Source organism: Cygnus olor, chromosome 18 (assembly GCF_009769625.2).
Source record: "Cygnus olor isolate bCygOlo1 chromosome 18, bCygOlo1.pri.v2, whole genome shotgun sequence".
Classification (NCBI taxonomy): domain Eukaryota; kingdom Metazoa; phylum Chordata; class Aves; order Anseriformes; family Anatidae; genus Cygnus; species Cygnus olor.
The window spans coordinates 9396106-9420992 of record NC_049186.1 but is presented as its reverse complement, the minus strand read 5'-3'; the positions used below and the strand labels follow the sequence as shown (position 1 = coordinate 9420992).

The 24887-nt window shown below is 37.9% G+C and overlaps 1 protein-coding gene across 5 annotated transcripts in view; it reads left to right on the top strand.

Moving 5' to 3' along the window:
• PITPNC1 (phosphatidylinositol transfer protein cytoplasmic 1) overlaps positions 1–24887 on the top strand; it is an 87990-nt gene that overhangs the window by 27510 nt on the left and 35593 nt on the right. For all 5 annotated transcript variants that reach the window (XM_040530271.1, XM_040530275.1, XM_040530272.1 and 2 more), the window contains 3 exons: positions 15832–15980; positions 21715–21803; positions 22186–22193. In XM_040530271.1, the coding sequence (XP_040386205.1) occupies positions 15832–15980; positions 21715–21803; positions 22186–22193 (246 nt within the window). The remainder of the gene's footprint in view (positions 1–15831; positions 15981–21714; positions 21804–22185; positions 22194–24887) is intronic.

Below are 24887 nucleotides of genomic sequence, written 5' to 3'. Positions count from 1 at the left end.
TATATCTGGTGTCTGTGGGATTCCCAGGTGTTTAAGGCAGAATTGGCAGGCAGGCAATACAGGAAAAACTAGCAAAGGAAAATCCAGAGCTGAAACTCTGACTTCAGTTCCTCTCTTCCACCTGTTATAATTCAGGTACTATACAAAAAAACATTGTATTTGTTCTCAGTAGCTTGGAAAGAACTAGGCAACGAGAATCCTCTGAATTGTAAAAGTTTTATTAAAAAAAAAAAAAAAGGTTGTAAAAAATCATCTGAGTTAAATTGGATTACTTTGCTCTTTTTGGAAGGCTTATTTGGTTGTCAGATCTAAGGTTTTGTATTCCATGTTGATGTTCATTGTGTGTTTGTGTGTTAGAAATTATTGAAAGAATAAGAAAATAAAGCAATAAATCAGTCACGCTTCCCAGACTGTAGCTTTAACATCACTGAGTGTCATGGGAAAATGACATGAAGACACTGTATTGTCATCTGGCAGCCCTGAACGCAGCCTTGCATCTTTCCTTTCCTTAAATGAACTTTGTTTTACAACGCTCAGTTCTTCTGTGCCCAGTTTAGTTCCAGGCTTCACTTTAAACATCTTAAATATTTTAAAATGGTATCTACTGATTTTGCAATTCAAATAAGCTGCAGTCCAAGTTTGGTTTGATTCCCTCCCCCCCAACACACTCACCTTCTTTGGCATTAAGGATTATTTTCAAGACCCCTGCAGTACCTATTCTGTTTTATTGTAATACCTGGAGTGTTGTGTTTTGTTTTTTCTTTGTAAAGTAAAGAAAATCTTTGTTTATATGTCATAGATGCTTATCTGGTGTGAGCTGTTTGACATGCAGATTACATCGGGGAACTATGCAGAATCACAGTAAGAGAAAGGGCACGTGGCAGCCTTCGCACACTCACCGAGTGTGTGCCTTCAGTATAGAAAACCCTAACTTGTATGCATGCATCCGTCCCACTGGAAATGCCAGACTTCCTTTCACGTATTGCCCTACTTGTCAGCGTTTGTGCTCACAGCAAGACAGCCATTTGGCTCCGACAGAAGTCACACTGCTGAGCTTCCCACAGAGCCAAGCTGAGAGCTGGCTCTCAGTGACAGTTGTGGCCAGTTAAGCCAGCAAATGTCCTGTTCCTATCCTTTCAATCAGCAAGTAGGATTCTCTGCATTAATTTATTTTTAACTAATTGTGTGCAGCCTGCATGGAAGGCAGGATTCACGGTACTGTCAGCCTGGCTGCAGTGGCAGGGACGGGCTTTGATAAGCCGAGATGGGGAGCGGGTAGTGCAGATCCTGAGGATTAAGGAAGATGCAGCCGAAGAATAAGCCCACCCTGCTGTGACACCGTGTAGCTTTAATTTGTCTTTCCGAGGTGCTGGGTAGCAGTTCAGCCGTGGCAGCGAGGAATTCCAAGTCTGCTGCCTGCCCAGATGGTTATCTGCTTCTCAGGAGAATTGTGCAGTCCACACTGAGCACGAGGGGGGGAGCAGAATAGAGAATTGAGGCTTCAGAGTTGGATAATTAACCATCACCATGCCTTCCATGTATTCATTCTATTCATTCTACACAGTGAATGTGAGGGAGGGAAGAACGGGATATCCCACAGATGAACAAGCGGCTGGGAAGCAACAGCACGGATCCTGCCACAGCAGTCTGCCATAGGCTCCCCCTGGGTCTCTGCTCTGGGCCACCTGGCTAAAACCTTCCTAGGTGAACTGCAGACCACAAGCCCACTTCAAATACCTCATTCTAGAGTATTCCCCATTTTGGGAACACCTAGAAGGTATTGTTGACAACTCCTCTCTCCCTTCCCACCTCAAGAGTTTTCAAACATAGAAAATTAAAACAAATCTGAGAACCAGTGCACTAGACCACGTAGGTCTGCTAGGCAGGAAATTCTTCAACGTACTTTTGCCCAGCTTGTGAGCCGTAAAATAAAGCACTGAGTATTCACATCAAATGTTAGTGTTATTTGATTAACAAAACTGGTAGTTCATGAAGTTATTAGAATAAAAAATTCTTTCATAGTAATTTTTCACAGTCACATGCATGTAGAAATACCAGAAACAGAATCTAAAACACTATAAGAGCAATGTTTGAACTTTACAGCCGTACTGCTATGTGCTGTGTTACGGGTGTTTAACCGAACCACATGCATTTAAGTATGTTAGACTAAAATTTCATTACTGTTCTGTGAGATCAGTTTGAGCTTGGGCTAATTTTTAGTGAGACTCATTAACATTTGCTCCCCCTCTTTTTCATCAATTACCTTTTCGTGTTTCCTAAGGAATAGTTTACAGCCACATAACATACGTTTTAAAAAAATAAAAATAAAAAAATAAACAAAACCTATACACTTCTGAATTCTGTATTTTTATGAAAAGTTCTAAGCTTGTTGAAGAAGCAGACTGCAAATTAGTGGAAGGTCGAGCTGTGTCGGCATGCAACAAGTTCGTGTTCTTGCTGCCAGCTCTTTCTGCATGCTATTAAAAACCCAAACGCATCAGACAAAGAGCTTTCGTTGGGTTGCCATTGCTACAGCAACCACTTCCTCCCTGCGAGTTTGAACCAATGACTTGTTGAGAGTTTGTTGTTTGGGTAGCAGGAGAGGAAGCAATGATATCTTTTAAATTGTATTTTTAGACTATGCCTGCTGTTGTTTTTTTTTCTTTTTTTTTTCTTTGTACTTTGTTTGTTTGCTTTGTTAATGATTGAGGTCTACAGCGAAACACTCCAGATTAATCTTCTGACTTTTGTGCAAAACCAGTGTTTTCTAAAGTGTATGCCTGTAAAGTCTTTGAGCTGTGTGTTTTCCATTTTAACCATGTGGCTTTGATAGCGGATCACAGCCCAGACTGCTTGCATAAGCTGCCATCACATGACTATTGCTGAACAGTGCTGCGGTCTGAAGGACTGTAGCGCAAGAAAACCAGGTTCGCTATAAAGAGATCTTATCTATTTATACATTTTGTTGTTATGGTTTTCAGCTTTATTCCCTGGTGCTACTGTACGCCCAAACTGTTATACTCAAAGGACCAGTTCCAAATGACGCAGCTGGCTCTAACTAATGAGGAAGTGGTTAACTTGGAGTAGAAGTGCAGAAAGCTGCTTGTTCGCTTACGTCCAAAGCTGCTGGAGTCAACGGGAGAGTCTTCCCGTTGAGTCCAGCAGGATCTGTTCCAGCTGAAGTGGTGTTATGGAAACTTCTCTGTAGCAGAAGTCTGAACACCAAAGAACATTTTTTTTGTGACGGAAAGAAAGATATTCCCAGTTACACGTACCGGGAACTGCCTTATCTGTTACTTGGGCTACACAAGCCACTTAGAAGAGTGTGCAGCCTGGCACAGAAGCAGGAGCTACCTAGTCTTCTGCTGTCCCCGGTGATCGTTACAGCTGGTGCTGATATCCAGCGGGCAGGGCAGCAATACCTGTCCTAGAACAGTATTTTAGTTCTCTGGTATCTTTCTGCGGCTCCATTTTAGCGTTGGATTCTCTGACACATTGCATGTCTTCACTGATAAATTGCCAGCTACAATTCACAGCTCCTGCATAATAGGAAAGCAGGTATCTCTGTGGAATATAGATGTATTTATGTGCTGTATAGCTCCAGAAATTATATCCCATTTAATCCCAAGCATTATCACTTTAATTCTGCTAAATTCCATAGAAAAGGGTATTTATCTTTCTGTGTATCCTTATAATTACATGTTTTGGCCATACAATGTTTGGGGGGATGATATTTCACCCTTATAAGTGTTTGAGTTCTTAATTAAATAAGTTGGTTTGCAGTCCTTCATTTTACTAGATTCATAAGTTAAAATAATCATATGTTATTTATAATACATTATGGATGACAGTATGCATTATTTTGATATCAGTTAAAGTTTTCATGGGCATTTTGCAGATGATGTTTAAAAGCACTTGTGAAAAAAAAAAAACTATTTCACATTTTGGAGCAGGATATTTAAAATTCATGTGCTATACAGATACAAGATCTTTTACAAGATCTTTTTTCTCTCATCTTCATAAGTAGGATGAACCCGTGTAATTCTTCTGTACCGGTTAACATCTGCTACTTTGTGGTAATATTCTGTACCTCGCACTGTACTCTTTGCAAGTTCTTTTCCAGAGGAGGTGCTGGTTGTGTTTGTAATGTTCTTGACTTTCCCTACGGGACTCACTTGGGGTCTGACAGTGGACAGCAAAAAGCGATGAGCACTGCTGGAATGCTGAATGTTGTGACACCATCTGTTACAAACATCTGGAGGCCATAATATAGCTCCACATTTCTGTATTATGATAAAGTTGAATTACATCTATAGAGCCCGTTGGCAGTCATTCTTTGCCTTCCTCCTCCCTTTATGTAGTATTGAAAGAATGTCTGATCTGGAAGCTTTGGGGTCTGTCAGTTAGTCAGGAATCTGGTCCTTCCTGGAAATTTTGTTTGTGCTTATATAAGAGCTTCTGATATCTGTTGTGCTAGAAAGAGGCAATTTTACTGATCCATATATTGTAAAAGCACTTGCAGCTTCGGGGGGGGAAGTTTCAAACGCTGTGTTCTGTCATTAGCCTAGACAAAGATGATAGATGGCAGGCATGTTGTCCCGAGCATCCTCACTTCTCCAGCACGTGCCCTCCCCAAGCATCACAAACAGTTGTATTGACTCCTGCTGCAAGCTTCAGGTTGCCTGCCTGAGAGTTATGCAGCTGTGAGTTGGATTTTTCTGTGAGTCAAAAGTAAGCAAACAGGTTTCTACACAAAATTAACTTACTATGTAATTGGCATCATAAGTGTACAAAAGAAATCAGTGCAGGAGTAGTAAGTTGCCACGGTGGCAACTTATTTGAACAAAAGCTTTCTGTCACTTGCAGATTTATAGAGCAGGTATTTGGCTTGCAAATGTTTGTCTTAATGAACTGAAGTTGCAAAATTTTGCCTTCTTTTGGTATTAACTTTGAGATTTCATTGTATTTTATAAATCTGGGAATGGAGAGGAAAGTATGTCTTCATTTCCTTCTTATATAATTCAAGTCTTGCTTTTATGTACTTCCTTTCCTCAGATGATTTTAGATAATTTCAATATCCTCATCACCATGATCTATAGGTTAAGTTCAGAGATGCAGGAGTGACCTGTACAGAACACTCAGCTATTTGAAGACACGATTCTATCAATTGTTATTTTTATCTTCAGGATGCAGGCATGAAAGTGGTGCATTTTAAAATCAAATTGATCTCAGTTTCGTTTCAGAAGATCAGAGAGTAAGATGAAGCATTTGTGATAGTCCAGAATGTTTCATTTGAACATACTTCTGTTTCATTGAAAGGTGCAAACAAAAATTGTCTGCTTCATTTTCTTCTGAATAATATTTTAGAAGGCAGGTTGAATCTATCCGATTCTTTAGCCTGTAAGTCCTATATTCTGATACTGAGGTTTTTTTCATTTGTGTTGGGTGTCCTAAGAAAGTTTTCCCTTGTCCATATTTATAAGCAGAATTCCATTGGCTAAAATGCATCATCATGAACTGGCTTGCCAAAAAAAGACGTAACTGCAGAATTATTCCCCTCTGATTGTGACAAAGCTTACGGAATCCTTTGTAGTTTCTTCGGTGCTTCTAAACTCAAAATTTACATGGATTTTTTTCATGAAAGCATCAAATTCTCTGTAGTTGAAAGTTGATATTTTCAGCATGAGATGGATTTTGTAAGTCATAAAAATTAGTAATTACTGAAGAGTAATTAGAGAAAAGTATCCTGAGGGGAAATAAGTTCTACTTAAACATTAATCAAGTACCATTAGCCATGCAAAAAGAGAAAAATGATTTCTAACAAATATGAATAGATGCACACGTGTTTGGTCCATTCGTAGTTAAAGATAAACCTAGCCCCCAAGCCTGGGTCTGTACTCTATCGAATTTTCAAAGGGTCAAAGTACTTGCGCAACTCTGAATACTCCCTTCTTAAACTGGGCTGAATTTAAATAAATACATAAATAAATCCTGCAGTTTGGAGGAGTTGCTCTTTGTGTCCAAACTCAGCTTTGTGGCTCAAGCTTCCCGGTGCATTGCATTGTCTAGCTGCTGTTGTCCTCTGCAGCACTTCCTTTCTCTAGCCAACAAAAATGCATTTAATATGCATGGCACATAAGTTTATTTTCTTCTCCTTTTTTTTCCCCCAAATCTTTCTTATTTCAATGAAATAGCACATAGAGTTCTTGCTGTCTGGTTTAATAAAGCAAGCTTCTTGCTCACTGCCACTAATCCTTGGAGAATGTGACTTCTCACTGCAAGAAAACCAGCTTGCTGTGTCACCCTGTACGCAGGGTTAGTGCATGCTGCTGGAAAGGGATCAGTGACGGGATCAGGGAGGAAGTCCGTGCCCTTCCATTCTGACGTTTCGTGGAATATCTGAAATGGAAATAGTATTTTCCTGGAATATCAGGAAGTGGGCTTTGGTTACTAAAAGAAATGTCGTAAACTCTCCAAAACTATGTTGCAAGTTTTACTTCATTTTACTGTATTCTGAGTTAAAATTTAAAGAAGTTTAATGAACAGCTTTTGAGCTTCAGTCTTCAGATTAACTACAATGTCATGAATGAATTATGATGAAATAAAGCACGCTTTTGTATTGACTTAGAAAATACATCAATAGTATTTGATAGTTATCAAACCAGTTGTGTGCTCTAAGCCAAAGTGAATTTTGCCTGAAAAGGAATAAGCTGCAATTAAAAGCACGACATATTTGTGGCTTAATCAGAAGCAGGTACTCATAAATAGAGAACAACAGATGTGAAGAGTGTTTCAGTATGCATTACTGACAGATTGATTATAAGTGGTCAAGCTACACAGTAAGTCCCTTTCAGCTCCTCTTTCTGTTTTTGTGAGCAGAGGATATTTTGGACAGTCTCAAAAATTATATGCAACCTTTGTAAGAAATATATTTATACTTATAAACCTAAATAATGAAGTATTATTGCTAATTATGTAAAAAGCACATAGTGTAAACAGTTGAAAAATTTAAACAGCTGACTCGCTGCAGAATATTGTTAATAAAAACTGATTCTTAAAAAACGTATGAGCTTGTACATTCAGGATAAACAGCTGCTTTTTTTTCAATAGCACAGCTGGTGTAGAAACGCAAAATTACTAGCATTTGAACAGGACATGAGCTATATTTAGCAAAACATATTTGCGTGTAAGCTGAAAATTTGCAACTTAATTTTCATTTCAGTGGAAATTGAAATGAGCAGAGTTGTACGTGTATTAATCACAGATGTGAACCTGGTCCTATTAATGGCAGTATCATTCATTTAGGATATAAGCCATTAATGTGCCAGGATGCTTCAAATTTAGAAGAGACCATGTCTTTGGCTGAAAATACTGGGGAAAGGGTACTGTTTACTGAACATCCTATTTGTTAGTTGCTGCTGAACTTCCATTCATAGGAATTTTAACAGATAAGGTAATTTAAAAATGTAATTTCTTCCTTGAGAAAGGGAAAGCAAACATGAAAGCAATAAGAATTGCACTTCATAGCATGCAAAAGTCAACTGTTCCTGCTGCAATTGTTTATTTGTGAGGCTACAAAAACATGTTCCCATGAATGTGGGCAATGCTAAAAAACGCTGCTGATGCAAGTCAGCAGATGTGCAGTGCATCATGAATCACTGATGCATGCAGGAATTAATTGAAAGAAAGATTTCAAGCTCAACATTAAACTTTAACTAGTCTGATTCTTTATATATTACTAGTGTAAGTAACATTTACACCACTAAATAACTGTGGTTTAAGGCTCTCAAACTGTACACTGCATCATATTTACATTCAAATCTCAGGACCTAGGCATTTAGAGTGGTTATTACAGCCTTACTGCTAAACCTTTCTACAAAGCTTGGTCATCTGGCTGCATTTTTTAAAGCAAAAATTTTACTTTAAACCATTTCTTGTATCCTAGTTCAGCCCAGTGCTGTGGCCTTCCTGACAACTCATTCTGTGTTTTCCACTCATAGCTCTAATTCACACTATGAAACAGGCAAATTATTAGACAGGCAAGGTCAGTTCCCTCCTTTCTACAGTGGTGAAGCAGTGGACGTCCTGTAATAGGGACAGCATTTTGCCAGAAATACATTCTGTACTTGTCAATTGGTGTCGGAAGCTTTACGCAGGTTTCTGTCCTGAGCAGGAATGCATCAATCCCATAAATATATAAAATAACCCTTTGAAATGTGATTTCTCCTGCTGATAGTTAATGAGCATTGCCTTTGTCTCTCATGGCTTTTTTTTCTTAAATGCATATTTTTTCTCATTGCTGTTTTTTTTTTTTTGTGTGTATTGCCACGTTTGGTTCAGATGCTGCTGTAACTGTTCTTCAAGGCAGGGTACACCTCTGATGGGTTCAATCACAGCACACTTGGGAGTACGGCCCTTGCTTAACTGCGGCAGCTCACGCAGTCTAACTAGATCAAGTCACTCAGGTAGCTTTTTGTTCTTACTCCTTCTTGTAACAAGTTAATTCTTCTGTTCTTTCAGAAGATCCCTCTCTTGCATAGGCAACATAGATTTGCTTTTGAAGCTAATATTTTAGAAAGCTACTGTTGCTTCTGAAACTACTTTCTTGTATTTGTGCCTTGGGACAGCCATTTTAAAACAACAGCTCATAAAAACTTCTTGGCAGTTAGGGTATTTCTACATGGCAAAGTGAACACACGACAGAGGTGCCTGGTTTGCTCCAAACACCGTAGCTTAGATACAAGACGTCAAATAATGTATTAGTGTAGACTCCACACGGAGCAACATACAGAGCTTTTCAGGAAGGCTAAATGAGATTTAATACCAATTCAGCAGCAGCCAGGGTATCTCTGCAAGGCATTACACAGGGCTATCAAAACAACCCCCTTCTGAGCTCTCTGTTTACTATTCCTGCTTTCCTTGCAGAGTTTCCCAGGAGTCAAAACCAGCAGGACTCTTTTCACATGACCCTAGCCTACAATGTAGTTATTCTAGCAGGAAAACCACTATTTTAGAAATACAAGCTGCTACTTTCACACTGGTAAGTTGTACTACGTGAGAGAGACTTAAAAGTTCCTGTTGACAGTGACAGTCCATCTTCTTCCTGCTTGTTGCTATCTGGGCAAAGAAAGCGGTGATGGCAGTGGCAGAAAGCTGTCCAGCTGCAGTGATTTCCTTCCCTAGCAATGTCCTTCAGCACAACCTTGAGGTGGCAGTTAATGTATGCTATAAGGCAAGGTGTTTGCTTCTTCACCCTGCAAAGTATTAGCCTGAAAGCCAGAAGTGTAGCAGGGAAACTGGCAGTTTGAAAGGAAAAGTAATTCAAAAAGTAGGCCCAGTAGGAGCTGAGGTAGATCCGCCAGTGCGTGAAATATCAAATACTAACACATCGTGCATTCCTCTCTGCTAGTTAAAACTAATCTAGGAATGTTAATAACAAGGAAGACAAATCACCTTGTCAGAACCTGGAGCTTGTGTCATGGAAAAGATTTTCTTAAATTATTCTTAATAGCTCTGAATCATCATCTACACAAGTGCAGGGATGGGAAGGCACAATCTGGGTGCTCGATCAGCCGCTGTTATAATTGCCCACATGTGAGGGCTCTGCGTTAACCTGAGGATGCATTAGGTATTTCCCGTTTCAGAAGGCAGACAGAATGATGTCTAATAACAATAATGTGAAGGATTTACAGTCAGTGAGTGAGATAAGACAAACCACTTTTACTTAAGTAATTACTTTTTAGAATTGAAAAAATTTACAGGTGTGTCTTGTGGTAAAAGCACTGAGCTGGGGATCACTAGATTGAGGCAAAATTCCCTCTTCTATCACAGACATTTTTTTTTATTTAAGGTTGAGGTGTTTAATCTCTGTATCTATTCCTCTTATCAAATGAGGGTAATGCTTCCCTTGCCTATTTCCAATATCTAACTGTAAACTCTTCATATATGATCATTCTTTCATTTTCTGAGGCAGAAAATCTGGCAGCGTGGGGCTTAGGTCTTCACTGAGACCTAAAAACAAGACTTTCTAAAACCAAATCAAAGCACACAACAGGAAACTTCAGTGTATCCTCCTAAACAAAGATATGTACTCAAGCAAATACATATTGAAGCAAATTATTCCAGATGTAAGTTATCTCTGTTAAGAAAGTTGCTGTTAAGAGATGGTATGGAGTGACAGGTTGTGCACGTTTGGAAAAGGAACTTCTCTGGGGATCACCATGCTTATCTCATGGTGGTACTTTGAGGAATAATCAGTACTTGTTTTAAATAATCCTAAACATGGAAATGATTATACCGAGTAATATTTCTGTTATTCTTTTTAGCAAAAAAATCATCCTTAAATGAAGTATTGCAATGCATTCACTGAGGAGCACGCAGTCTTGCAGAGACTGTGACATGAAAGGAAATCCCAAGCATATCAGTCAGTTTTAACCATTGTTTCCTGTGAGTGAGACAGCATTCCCTAAATCAGAATTCCTTAAGCAAATTCCTACCTTTTTACCATCATCACTGCCCTTGGATTCAGTGTACCCAGATAGGTACAACTGAGGATGAAAGTGGTTCGTTATATTTTCTTGCAATATGTAAATCTTTGCTGAATTAAGGTGAATGACAAAATGCCTGTTGCTATCAATGGAGGCATGATTCTGCCATTGACAGCTGCCTCTGAAAGGAACGTACGTGTGCACGAACACATCTCTTTCAGTTTAGCTGTTACTGCTGTTCTCACTTTTTTCTGTTTTACCTTTGTAGTTTTCAGAGGACAGGCCAGGAAGCCACTGGTGTGTTTTAGCATGAATCACTGAGAAATACTTTCCATTGTCAAAATACAGTGCTCTGAACAATCATTACCTTTAATAAGTATAAAAGACAGTCTGTATCTCCTGGGCTCTGTTTTTTAACTACAGGGAGGGATCTTCCTCCTGGCTTGGAACAATAAGTCACATAAATTGAATTGGCAGCACCATCCCTGATGCTTTAGTCCAGTTATAGAAAAGTGCAGATGAAAGAGTTCAACAATTCTTTTAAATATGATAATTGCCATATAAGATGAAGCCAGTGTTACATCTGCTACGTTTTCTGTAAGCATTCAGTTAAGAACTTCAAGGAATGGTATAAAAAATCAGATTATGGGTAGCTTTGTAGTAATTTATCCTTTGAGAGAATGTTAATTTCTGCCTTCCACATGATGTTTGAAAGGCTGTATCAAAGGCTCGGTTGAAAGACTAGCATTAGATCAAAACCTGAGTAATGGTCAGTCAGTTTTCCTTGGCAAACCTACAGGGGAGGAGCCCCATTAAATTAGAAATGGTGAAAGTATTCTCCCCAAATACATTAAGGGAGACTAGCTTGAGCTTTGAAGAATTTACTTATTTCACACAAGACCTGTCATAGAGCTAAAACACATCATAATAAACGCTGAGAGCAAGTTTCATTTATAGCCTAATTTGTTCTTCTTGTTCAGCTGCTAACAAGACAGCCTAACAAAACTAATGGCTGTGATGTGGAAAAAGAAAGGAAAAAACGGCCATGTTTGTACAGGGATTTCTCATTCATCTTCTGCTGAAAACAATGGAAGTTCTACAAATGAAAGATGTGTAGAGTGGACCTCTTATTTCTTCTGTCTCAAGCACACCACAAAAGTGATTCTGGTCTCACTTATAAGTTTAAACAAAATCCGATTGACCATCATTACGCTGTTGTTGACATAAGCCTTGTTTCTCGTATGATTAAACTCCCAGTAGGCAAACACCATCTGCCAGCTGAAGAAAAAGAGAAGTCACTGGTTAGCGAACGTCTACCTCGTTAGGAGTTAAACACTGAGTATAGTACAAATGCTACATAGCAATATCCTTAGAAAACTCCAACTCCCCGTTCAGTGCATTTGTTTGTTGAAGCCCTACCTCTGACACTGAAGAAATTTTCCTCTATTAAACTGAAGAGCTCTCAGATGAAGAGCTTTTCTCCCGAGCTAAATACAGATCAGGTGCCACTGCATGAAGTTGTACTGACTTCCCTGACACCGTATGTGGTCCTGGAAGACTCTTTTGCAGCTAGGCACATCGAAATTCACATAGTGACTGGAGCAACATAAATAATAGTGGCGTGTCAGTTTATCCTTGCAGGGATGGTGACTCTTGATTACTTCTATAAAACGTTTCTTAAGTGTTTATTTCTCCACAATATTGATAGGAACTTAGAAAAAGCTGTGAAGGCATTTTCAGGCCTTTAAACTTTAGCAAGTTCTAAAATACACGTCTTTGCTTTGGTTTTTATTCATGTAAATATAAATATACACTTTTTAACAGGAGATTTTATGTGAAATTATACTTGCATACTCTTTGGCTTGGTAAAATACTAGAATTAGTACTAGGTCCAATCTTTTTTGATCTTGCTCTAGAATTATATTAAAATGTTACCAACCAGATAAAAAATAAATGGCACACAGAGGAGCTAAGTTAGCTTAAAGTGAATGTGAAAGTGTGCTTCTTTCGCAGAATGCAGCTACTTGCTACTGGCAGGACTGCACAGTTATTTCAATAGTACTGAAAGGAAGATATTTTCACTTGACTGGTGTCAAATCCAAAGTTATCCCCTGGGGAGAGGCGAGTAGCTGTAAGATTGCTGCCAAAGAGCTGTCCAGCACCAGTTACGGTGCCTTCAGTTCTCTTCAGCATCTCCCAAGTGCCAAGCTGAGCTGCCTTTGATACATTCTGTGAGATCTGAGGGATAACTGGAACGTATGCAATTCTGAGTCTCATCAAGTAGAACTTTTCTATAAGCACTGACTGTGCAGCATCTGTAAGGTAATTTCTACACGATACTGCTGATTATCTTCTGAACAGTGCAGCAGGTATGTAGCTTAGCCATTCTTAACCACGTGCTCAGAGTGATTTACAGGCGTTGTGATTTGATATTTTGCTTGCAGTTTACAGTAGTATGGGCCCATGAAAGAACAACAATCTCTCTACTAGCAAGACATGTTGTTATAGGTGGGTATCTGATTCATGACTCTGGAGCAAGTAAATGCCTTAGTACAATCCCATGTGAGATACCTGTATTTGACCATTAAAACTGAGAGTAAAATTGCAAAGGACTGCATGGAAGTAGAAAATTGAAGCATGCAGTGATGCATGCAATTGTGAAGTGCTTTCTAGAGTTTCCTGTGAGATGTCCATATGTCCATGGAGACTAAAAGTGGAAAGGGAAAAGAATATCTCAATAGAGATCTCAATAGTGATGTTGGCTTTATGGCAAATTTTAATTGCTCTCCCCCTTTCCTCAGCTAACCTTTTCATGTTCCACAGGCTATAAATTACTGATCTCTTTCTTTCCATTAGAAGATAAGCACCTTATCACCTCTCCTCTTTTCTGACATCCTTATCACTCCTCAGGCAGTATCTTTACTCTCAGGTGGTCTAATTGATACATATCTAATTAAAAGCAGGGCATTTTTTCCTCAGCTTTTATTCAGCTTTGAAGTATGTTGCTTTGATTTTGGAACTGAAGAACAGCTTCAAGTGCCTGAAAGTTCACCCTTTTCCAACAGTACTAGCTGGTCAAATAAAATGTATTTGCTCTGTCTACAAACTTTGCCTTGGCTGTGTACCAGTGCGTTCGTTTATTATTAGTTAAGTGGAGAAGGCAAATTTTCGTGAAACTGGTTCAAGTGTGTTTGAGGGTGACAGCTCTTCAGAGCCTTGAAGCTTAGAACAAAATGTTTAAAATATGATGAGATAGAGAAGCAAGGGATTCAGTAGAGACTGAGGAAGATAACTAGATAAGCAAGAAAAAGTATTTTAGGGCTCATCTATTGAATGGGTACATCTTGTTTGAAAGAGATACCAGAGATGAAGAAGCTGAAGTTATAGGCAGGAGATCAAATTGTTTAAATAGCATTATTCTGCCTGGTGTTTTAGTGGATGTCTTAGGAATGTTTTTATACAGTGATTTATCTAGAGTAGGTTCTCCAGAGTTATGTAGAATATAAAGAGAAAGAACAATCATTCAAATAACGAAAAGTCATCAATTCTCTCCAATTATGAGGAGAAAGGAGAGGAAGAAACTTTATATGCATAACTGAAATTTCTGGGCAGCTCTAAGTTGCATAGCCAGCAGTAATGCCGAGATTTACTGATTTTCAAATGTTGCAAGGGTCACAATTTCGCAAGTAATTGGCTTGACTGGTATGACACTCACCAGTTTTATGACAACGGTATCTTTATTTTTCTTCTTTGCTGTTTTTTCATCTTTACTAGTTCTAACAAGTTTTAAGAGTGGGTTGTGTTCTTCAGTGAGAGGAAGTTTTTGAGGAAAAGTAATGAAAAAGAAATCCACTGAAATTACCGAGTTAGCCTAGAGATCCAAGGTGTATCACTCCTACCCTATCCCACCCTTTTATCCTTAAAGAACTTTCTATAAACTTGAGGCATTTTTAGTACCTCAGAATTATCAGCTGAAAGGCACTTGGTTGATGTAAATCATTTGCTTCACTGTTGTAGTGTGTGGCTGGCCAGGAAGGAGCAGGAACTCTATGCCACTCCACCCATCAAGTGCTATGTAGGAAATCCCATCCCTACTCCTTATTGATTTGTTTAGCAAGGCCACCTTGTTGATAGTTGTTAATAAGGTCTCATGGTTTGGCTTTTTTGTTCATCTCTTTTTTTTTTATCTCTTTTCATTTGGGGTTTTAGCGTAAAGTACATGGTAGGATTGCTGTTTATAATACGTGATAATCATAAGAATCTCATCATTTTCTGAGGTCAGACCATCACTGCATTTTTGTTTGTCTATGCTGAGCTAGTACATGGCAACTTTGTGTAGTAGCTGAGCCATTCTCTAAATTCACAGGCTATCCTTCGTGTTTAAAGTGATTGATGTAATTGAAGTGATTGGCATGCATATGCCTAAATAAATTACTTTGTGAGAGAGATGGATCCAAATGGAGAAAACTGTTTAGGTCCAAAGACAGTTTGTTGTAAGAACCATGTTATGTTGAAGAATGTGGAAGGAACTTCAATAAGAGTAAAATATGAAAACAGAAAATGTATGGGAAAGTACAATTTTACTCTAAAAACTTTGCTAATGAAGATTTAGAGATTATTTTTTGTTACATTGCTCTGGAGACAAAAGCCCTAGTGTAGATGCAGACATACTGGGGAAAAAAAAGTTAATTGACATTGCAACATTTTATTTCTCTGTAATTGCAGCTCCTGGGTTTTGGCTTCCGAAGTAACTTGAAGATCTATATAAAAAAGATCATTTATGTGCTCAAACTTATGTTAATAATATTGCCAAATCACTCTTCTAAAACTTCTTTTTCTAAGTACTTAAGAGTCTACAAGTTGTTTTTTGTTTGTTTGTTTGTTTTTCTGAAGAGCTGACACCCCTGTATCTGTATCAGCAAGTTATCCTGAATCTGTTGGTGTGACTTCAGTGTTTGGCATCATATTGGTAGACAGGAGAACTCTGGTCCCATAGAGTTCACCTGCCAGTTAAAACCCCCTTGAATGTCAGCCTGTGGAAGCAGTAGATTGCTTATTTATTCTTAACTACTTAAAATATAGTCTAAAAATAAAGTTCTGTCTTGATTCCTTACATTTGTATACACATGGCTTTTCTTATTTTTTCTACAAGTGGTACCCTGGACTTGATTAGATAATGGGAGGACCCTGGCTCATAAGTCTGAATGAGGCTTCAAAAAAACTGCTTTTCATCCCTTGAAGTACCTTTTATTTGCACATACTGATATATCATTGTATGACATTGATTTATGAATACTCATGTATTAGATAAAACTAACACATTGTTCTTGATTTTGCTTTGCAGTACAGAATTGGACAGTTGTACATGATAAGCAAGCACAGCCATGAGCAGAGCGACCGAGGTGAAGGTGTGGAAGTGGTGCAGAATGAGCCCTATGAAGATCCAAATCACGGCAATGGCCAGCTAACAGAAAAACGGGTCTATCTCAACAGGCAAGTGCATAGAAGTGCTTCTCTTAGCATGGGCAGTAATAAAAATTTGTGATGAATATCCCTTTCAGGCCGTAGCCTTTCTGTTTCAAGCAGAACAGGTTCTCATGAACAAGTGCCACTTCCTAGCAGATTCAGGATAGACCTATGGCTTGAAATTGAGATCAGACATTCTTTCTTCTAGAGTACCTTTTCAAAGAGAAAGAATTCTAACTTGAAGTTTGGTATATACTGAAAATCAGAACTTCAGTTTTCTTCCGCTTAACTGTCATTCTGTTTTCCAAAATTACCAACCCCAAACAAACAAAAAACTAAAATGGTTTAAGGGTTTTACGTGTCCATGGATCTGGTTTCCACTCTTACTTTATTACATATTTGCTACTTAACTTTAAGTGAGCATAATACTCTATAATTTCCAGAGTAAACACTACTAATGTTGATTTCATTACATTTCACTTAACCTGAATCACTGCCATACCTACATCCCATTTAAGACTTAAACGGTTAGTCAGGCTTGCATCCCTTAATCATTTGGGGATTCTATTTTTATCTTGACACTAAAATCAGAATGGTTTTAAGCATTCAAAAAGTAATACATTAATTTTTATGGCACATCGTGAGAGCCTTTGAAGGCATTAACATGAAACGCTCTAAAGTACTAGGATTTTTCTTTTTAAAGAAGACTTACTTTCTTTCAAAAGAAATTTTCAACAGAATTCCTAGCTCATCATCTGCTGCATGTAGGTTGAACATAGAAGAGGTGCATTAAAATTAAGGAAACTCTAAACAGCTCTTTTTAGCTGATAATTAACTTAATGTCTTAGGGTAGCAATTAACCTTTTGGGTCTTGATATAGTCAGTTTCTCATTTTATAATATTTTTGCAAAGCCAGAACCCCATTTTTGGTGACAAAAGGTTTGCCACAGCAAAGTGAATTGACATTATGAATTAGCATTAGTCTTGCACAATGATGAACTTCTGTACTAAAATGACAGGCCTGAAGACATGATGGGGAAAAAAAATTGCTTTTGTTTCCACAAAAGTTCCATCATTTCTTAAAGTGAAATATGTGTCTCTTCCTATGGTGAAATTATACTGCTGAGGATCAATGTCTCCACACTCATAGGACTGAGTTTTTTTATATTTATATTTATTTAAATATATATGTCTGCATCCTGTGAAACATATTGCTCAATCTGTTGCCACTTTTATTACTGCTGATCTAATTGAATATTGCTGCTTTTCTGATGTTCTTTTATTCCCCTTGGCCTGCCTCATTTTTATTACACTTTTTATGCTCTGCAGCCTTTCATTGTGGGCACAGGAACACTATAGCTCTTGCTTCTACATTGCAAGTTACTCCTCCATTGCAATCCTGACATATCTAACCTTAACTCAGGCTAAATTGAATCACCAGTAACATTGCGCTCTTACACACATACAGTCTGATAATATATTTTGCCAGCATTCAATATTACTGTGATTGTAATTCTTTTTTTCTCACAGGCTATGTATAAGACAGTAAAAATCAATAAATTTGTTCTTGTTGTAGAGCTCCCAGAAATTTTGTTTATGTTTCTAGATATTTCTTTCCTTCCTATTATGAAGAAGTAAGGCATTAGGCACTGAAGATCATGCTCAGAATCACCACTTTAGAGTAAGTCAGAATAAGACATACCTGGGAAGCATACTGCTTCTGGTAGGGCAGGCAATGGACCAAAGGATCTCAGACCCAAAGATGGGTCTGAACATAGACAAAGACGATTCATGTGCCTTCAGAAACTTGGGAAATTCACCTAAAGCTACTATGGATGTTTGAAGTCACGTTTAATGATAGTTAGGCACCTCTTCCTCCTGTACCAGTCCTGTTCGGTAGCTGAATGTAGAGATAGACAACTCTGTCCCTCGCGTGCTCTCTTTGAGACTCTCTGTGTCCTAAGATAGCAAACGCAATTATGTTTTGTCATTATGCATATCTTTCAAGGACAGTCCATGTTTTCTCCTTACTGCACACTCCTATGAGATCTAAGCATAGTCTATTTACTTAAAAATGTGTTATTAAATGAACAATCAAAAGTAATAACTTCTAATAACTTCTATGCAACTACATATAAACAAGCTGCATAAAGCTCACTTCCCCCCCCCCCCATCAGATAACTGCAAAAGAGTTTAAAATTAAAAGTTGTTTTGGAAAGTCTTGATTTTTCCATTTATTTCAGGTCTGTATTAGTAAAATAGAAACCTCTATATGCTTCTATGACCCTGTGGTTTAGCAGAAACTTAAGTTTGAATTTATAACGGTTGTGGTTTCGGTTTTATTTTTTTTAATGAGGAAATCCAGTGGGTTTCCTCTGTGTTTAGAGGGATGCTTTAATTGTTTTCAGACTGGTAGAATGGCCCTTGATTTTGGAGGGACTAGGATTGATCCAGTTGGTGATGATTTACAGATAAGACCTTGTAACACCTCATTGCTTGACTCCAAACTCAGTCCCTTCATAAGGGACTACCTTACAAGAGCCTTTGTTAAGCGTGAGTTTATGGTATTTGAGTTAAACCGCTTCCTGTACCACTGTATAGGAGCTTCTGTCAAATACTTATTTCACTGTATTACCATTGCTGTAATGCCTCTGTAGATGAGAGCTACGTGTACCGCTACAAATAGCCACACTGCTGCTTCTTGAAACAGTATCCATCATGGTTACAGCATAAAACTACACTATTTAAATAGCCATTTTGGGGATCCCTAGCTAAAAAATAAAAAATAAAAAATAAAATCTTTGTTTTTACAAGGCTAACACAATGCATTCAAAGATAAGGTGTTACCTGCCCTTCCTGCTACAATTGCCCTTGTGCTACAGAAGTCCAACCAAAAGTGCTTTCTGGGAAACAAGTCCAATGGAAAATATGAGTTGTTGTAGCTTTCCTGCTACTTCATCGGACTGGATAACAGCCTTTCCCACAAGAGATATTGAACACTGCATGATGCTTTCATGAAAGAACCTCAGAACAGTATCAAGGTCAATAAGGCAAGGAGGACTCAGGGAATGCAGAACTGGAGAACGTTCTGCAACGCTTTGCCAAATCTACCCCAGCCCCACTGAGAAAAGTAGCACAGATATTAGGTATCAGAACATACAATTTTCCCTCCGTCTTTCCTTCTGGTGTTAATAATCTTTGATTTCCTTTATTCCCTGCTTTTCTTTTCCAGTCATTAGTGTAAATTAAATTACTTTTCTTGTCATGGTTAAATTCAGGGATGAAAAGATGCACAAACTGCATATTGGCTTGGTGGTTTCGGCTTTGAATTGGCAGGAACAGGCATCCTTTTCTGCTTGCGCAGCTAATCTTGGCCCAAATATCCCATTCTTATACTGCTGCACATCTTAAATGATTTGCAAGCAATTGGTCTTTAAAGTTTTGCCTCCGTATTTTTCAGGTGGTCTGATTTATTTTTACAGCCATTCAGCACAGGACACCTTCTCACACCAGTCTGCCCTAAGTTGTGAAGGAGTATCCCTCCGAAGAGACCAGCAACATAGGGGTTTGGGCAGCTGCACACAATCATAGTCGTCCTCTGTGCTTTGCAACATGCTCATGAACAATAAATGAGATACTATCTTCAGTGCCTACATAGGTTTAGCAATATTTGTGGTATTTATGCCTCCACTATTGTTCAAGACAAGCAGCAAGCTGCAGTTTCAGAGCTAAAAGCATCACAATTTCACAGCCAAAAGCTTCTGTAGCCATAATGCTCCTAGTGTTTTTTTGATTTCCAATGAGGAAATCTGTACTTTTATATTTCAGTGATGGTTTCTTGGAAAGATTTATGCATTATTTTCATTTATCTTTTCGTGCCTGCTAATATTTTAATTCTTACAATGTGTTTGTCTGGAATGCCTTTAAGAAGCAATTTCTATGTGCTGAAAGACTGAACTTCATCTGGGGAAGGAAGGAAGAAATAAACAATGAGAATGTGATCTATGGATACCTGTGCCACCAAAATAAAGTAAAAAATTTAAAAGTACAAAATGAGTGGCTGTATATTAACAAAGACCTTACTAATAAAATTGTCTAGTGTCAGTGTCTGCCTTAGTTCTAGTCAGAATTGTTTACTGTCTCTCCATTCCTGCTGGAGCATTGTTTCCAGAAAGTTGAAAGTCTGAATTTATTATTTAGGAATTAGAGTGAAGTTTAGCAGGGGTAAGGGAGTTAGCAGAGTGATGGTCATAAAAAAATACTGACAAAAGACTGACAAAATAACCAAAAGACCTGGTACAATGAAGCCTATTATGCAGTATTTAAAATGCTGCTGAAAAGACTGTAGAGAAGAAAGAAAATGTGGTTTTGAGCAATGTCATCAAAGAGCAAAGTCAATGCACTTGACTTTGAATCTTTAGATAATGTGCTAACGTCTGCATATCACCTCTGGACAAATACAATATTTATGCGTAGCTAGATCATGGTTAAATAAACCTTAATGATCCGAACTCTGTATTTTCCCCAGAAGTTTGCTAACATGGAAAGTTATTTTACTTTCAGCACACACGGTTATCTGAGCATAACTGTTTGAAACATTTACAGATGGAAAACTGAGGTTTGAAAGCGTCTGCTTTAGTTCAGTAAAGGTTCAGTCTTAGCCTGGGTGATCTCTTGACACGTCGCCAGACTAACACAATTTTAATTGAGTCCCTGAAGTAAAATGAGATTTGCGGTCTCCAGTGGTCTGCCTTTCTTTGAGTGGCTAGTGCTGGATCTTTGTTACTGACAGGTTAAGTGATCGTAATTGATGTCATTAGGAAAGGCTTGGATGGTGTATTTGCTTGAACTTGCCTTCTCTTTAAAGTGCATGTTTGTTCGTCAATTACTGGGTACCCTAAGTGACCAGAGTTCTGGAAATGAGACACCCAAGATGCATGGTAAATAAAATGCTCCTGAATTTCCAGAGTATTATTTAATTACCCTTTAATGATCTTTCTATGTGCTGCATCCATCTCCATGTCTTTCATTTCTTATTCTGCTGCTGTAGTACCACTGCATTGATAAGATCTCTTGACAGATTGAGCTCTGAGTTATGACATCAGTTCCATTAATTCTCTTCACTCTTGTGGTTTGCGTTCCCCATCAGCAAAACGGGACTGATACCACCTGCCAGCGTCACAAAGGTGTTCTGAGTGATTTGTTAATTTTAACCTAAAAGCTTCATAGTTGAGAGTTGGTGTTGGCAGCGTGGGGAAAAAGTGTACACGAAGTGAGTTGAACATAAGGGTTTGTGTGCCAGCAAAGACTGTGGAGGAAGAAGAAACAGTCTGTAAGAACAAATAATGGAGTCAAGATGGAAATGGACCGGCACCATTAGTCACTCTTATTAAAGAGTGCCTCCCTGTGGCTAAGGGTACTGTGACACGGACACACTTCGCAAGGTCTAACCTGCTGAGTCCTCCGTGACCGAAGGCTGGAGGAAAATTCTTGAAACCTGCATTGGTACCTCAAGTTAGATCTGATCAGGGGTCATTATGCTGGCACCATATTGCTTGTTCTGAGAGGGGAACAAATTGTCGTAGTGTCATGTAGGCTCGTAGAGAAATCCAAGAAAGAATGAACATCTGATGAAAATGTGAAGTCTACGTATTACTGTGCCCTGTGAAACACAGATTATAAGCATGTTTGGAAGTATCCTCTTTTCTACAGTACTCGTACATTACAACATATTCTAATCTTATTTTCTTTTTATTTTCAGCAAACTACCCAGCTGGGCTAGAGCAGTTGTTCCCAAAATATTTTATGTTACAGAGAAGGCATGGAATTACTATCCTTATACAATCACAGGTAAGGAATAACATGATTAATAATGTGTACTTTTTGGATAGTTCAGCTTACCTTCAGAAGCTCTAAGTTACATATTGAGTGACGGATACAAAGATTATAGACTATGGCTAGTTAAAAACTGGAATCTTCTATCTGTGTGATTTCTTTCTTGCAAAGAAAACATCAGATGCTTAGATTCTGTGTGGACTTGTACCCTCTATTGTCCCATAGACATTAGTCAAATAAAATTCAGCAGATTATCTGACAGAAGTTTTTCTGTTGATTAATGTATGTTTACTGTAAGAATCTTGCATCGTTGTTTTATTGACATTTCTTTTTTTTTCTTTTCCCTCACCATTCTTTTTTTTTTACAAATGGACAATTGGAAACAATTGGAAATCAGAATACACAGTAAGTTTTTCTTTTCATTCTAAAAATACAATATGATTATAAGAACTATAGTACTGGAAGCCAAACTGAATCCTCAGTAATACAACTAATACATAATGCCTTTGATAGTGGAACTTATTTTAGCTATTTGTTTAAGAAATCAAAGGTTAAATCTGAACTGTTTCCTATAAATTATTTACCTTACTTTTTATCATTTGAGAATAATTTGATATATTTTTAGTCACTAACTGTAATATAGAAAAGCTTCTATAAAACAGAGCAAGGCTTTTAAGGTTCCAGTTACTACTTGGAGACATGAGAACATGCTTTATTTTATTTATTGTTTTATTAACTTATAAAATGTTCATCTCTGGTATAGTATCTGGGAAACTGTATGATCCGTAGACAAAATTAAACATAATCTGGGCCTGGTGCCCAGAAAAATCAGCTATTCCCTCTAGCAGAGCTAAGGCAAAATATAGCACATAAATCATGAGAAAAATTGTTTTAAATGTACTGGCCTCAATAATATACAGTAAATTTTCAGCAGCCTTTAGAAGATGAGGCGGAGATGGTAAGGAAATTCCAGGCGAAAGGACTTCTGCCTTGATTTAGATTGAGTTTCTGGTTACAGATAAAATGTAATCCATTGTTTTTGTTAGCTCTGCAGTGTTCAGAATGTTTGTGCAGTTTTTTAAAACCAGTAAAGAATACGGACAGGAGAAAGATTTTGTGTGATAAATGCGAAAGAGACAAAACAAAGGGATTTGAAGGTTCAGATCCAAAAGCTGAAGGCTTAGAGTTGAAAATGTGATGACAAGTTTGAAAACCCAAAGTACTGAACTGTGGCTTTCAATATGTACTGCAGATACTTATTACATATTCTGCCTTGTTTCATGTGTAAAATTAATTTGATAATCAGAAAAAAAAAACACACATGCAATCATGGACCATAGTAGTTAGGGGACAGATTCTCAACTATTTTTGTCAGATGTCTTCAGTAAGGCCTATCCAAGCTTATAGTAATTACGAGTTTAAAACTATGGTAGCAAGTTTAATTTTAGACTGGAAGATGTTGTACTATGTCACGTTGATGACTGTTACTCTGTTGTACCTTTTTTTTCTTTAGGTGATAGAGACAATTTTTGAATGTGAATTTTTTTCTTTAACTGAAAGAGACAAGAGGGAGTGGTAGCAGTTAAAAATTTGTCTGAATTTGAAATGCAATACATTATCGAAACCAAAGAGTGATTCTCAAAGAATTTGAATCGGGAGGTGATCTTTACCTAAACCGATGAAACAACATCTGGAACACATTTCAGTGAAAGTGTGTAGAAGGGATACACCTAAAGAGATGTTCAAGAGTAGGATTAAGTAGACTTGTAAAGAAAAATTGGTCTACAAATGCAGAATGTAGGCAAAACAGTCTCTTAGTGACATTGTAACTGCCTATGGGAGTTCGGGTACTACGAAACAGAACTGGAAATCCTGGGATGAGATTAGATTTCTGACCGAAATGCAGTTTCCTTAAAGTATATTTTAATGGAGCTGGTAGACTATGAAATAATATTCAAGGGAAAACAGAGATAGTGTCTTTGCCTCAAACCGTTGAATCTAGAACAAAAATGTTAAATATACCATTGGGAATAATTCCAATGCTTGTCTGGAATATTTATCTAAATTTTGATCTATATTTATTAGAGAATTCTGAAAGAAAGCATAAGCCAGCTGAGGTATTCCCCAGAATATGCAAGATAGTTCGGAAACCCTTTTCCTAAAATACTAAATCCTCTCTAGAGGGTCTGCGGGACATCCAAAGAATTAAGTTGAGCCTCATTTCAAGGAAAACTGATTCTGAAGATTGGCCAACAATTGGATAAATAAAACAATCTTATCAAGTCAAGTACTCGATACTGCTGGAAAGGAAAAATCATACCTTTCCTGATGTCTGAAGTTCCACTCTAAATAAAGAGCAAGGATCTTAAAGGCTCAGTAGTGTTATTTCAACGTGCATTAGTTATTTAGAAGAGGATGTGAATGACAGACTGAAGCTTGCTGAAAGGCTTAAGGGCTTTCAGTTGTAAAATATGAAGGCTGTTGAGAAATTGGATGCAAACACATGCACTAGACTTCGGTGGTTCAATATAGGCTAGTTTCACAAATCTGTTTTGCCTGTGAAATAGTACAGATTTCATAAATTTGGCCTTGTCAAGGGCCTGAAATTGCATGACATTATAAGAAAAAAAGTTCAGCAGGCATTGAGGATAATTTCTGGAATACTTTTCTCTGCAATGGTAGTGTGAAAAGCCAGGAGTGATTGGATGCATGAAAACAAATGGAAATTAGAGTGTTGTGATGTTTGTTGTCTAAAATCTGGGTCCAGCTATTACATCTGCTTTAAAGAATGGTATCCGTTACACAGCAAGCCCCTAAATTTGACAGCAAACAGCAGGATATGACTGCTTGGTCTACAGCTGTGTTAATAATGTGTAAAGCAAATGACACACTTAAGATAATGAACTTAACAGAATGATTGTACAAGTGATGCATTCTGGTGTGTAGTATGTGAAATATTCTAATGCAAGGAGAGCATTTAAAAATGAATACTGTGCTGTTTGTGGAGGACGATCTCATTAAAACTGCAATACAAAAGACTTCCTATCAGGAAGGTGAGACACGGGTAATGTCCCACAAAATGCTGCATCAAACCTTGAG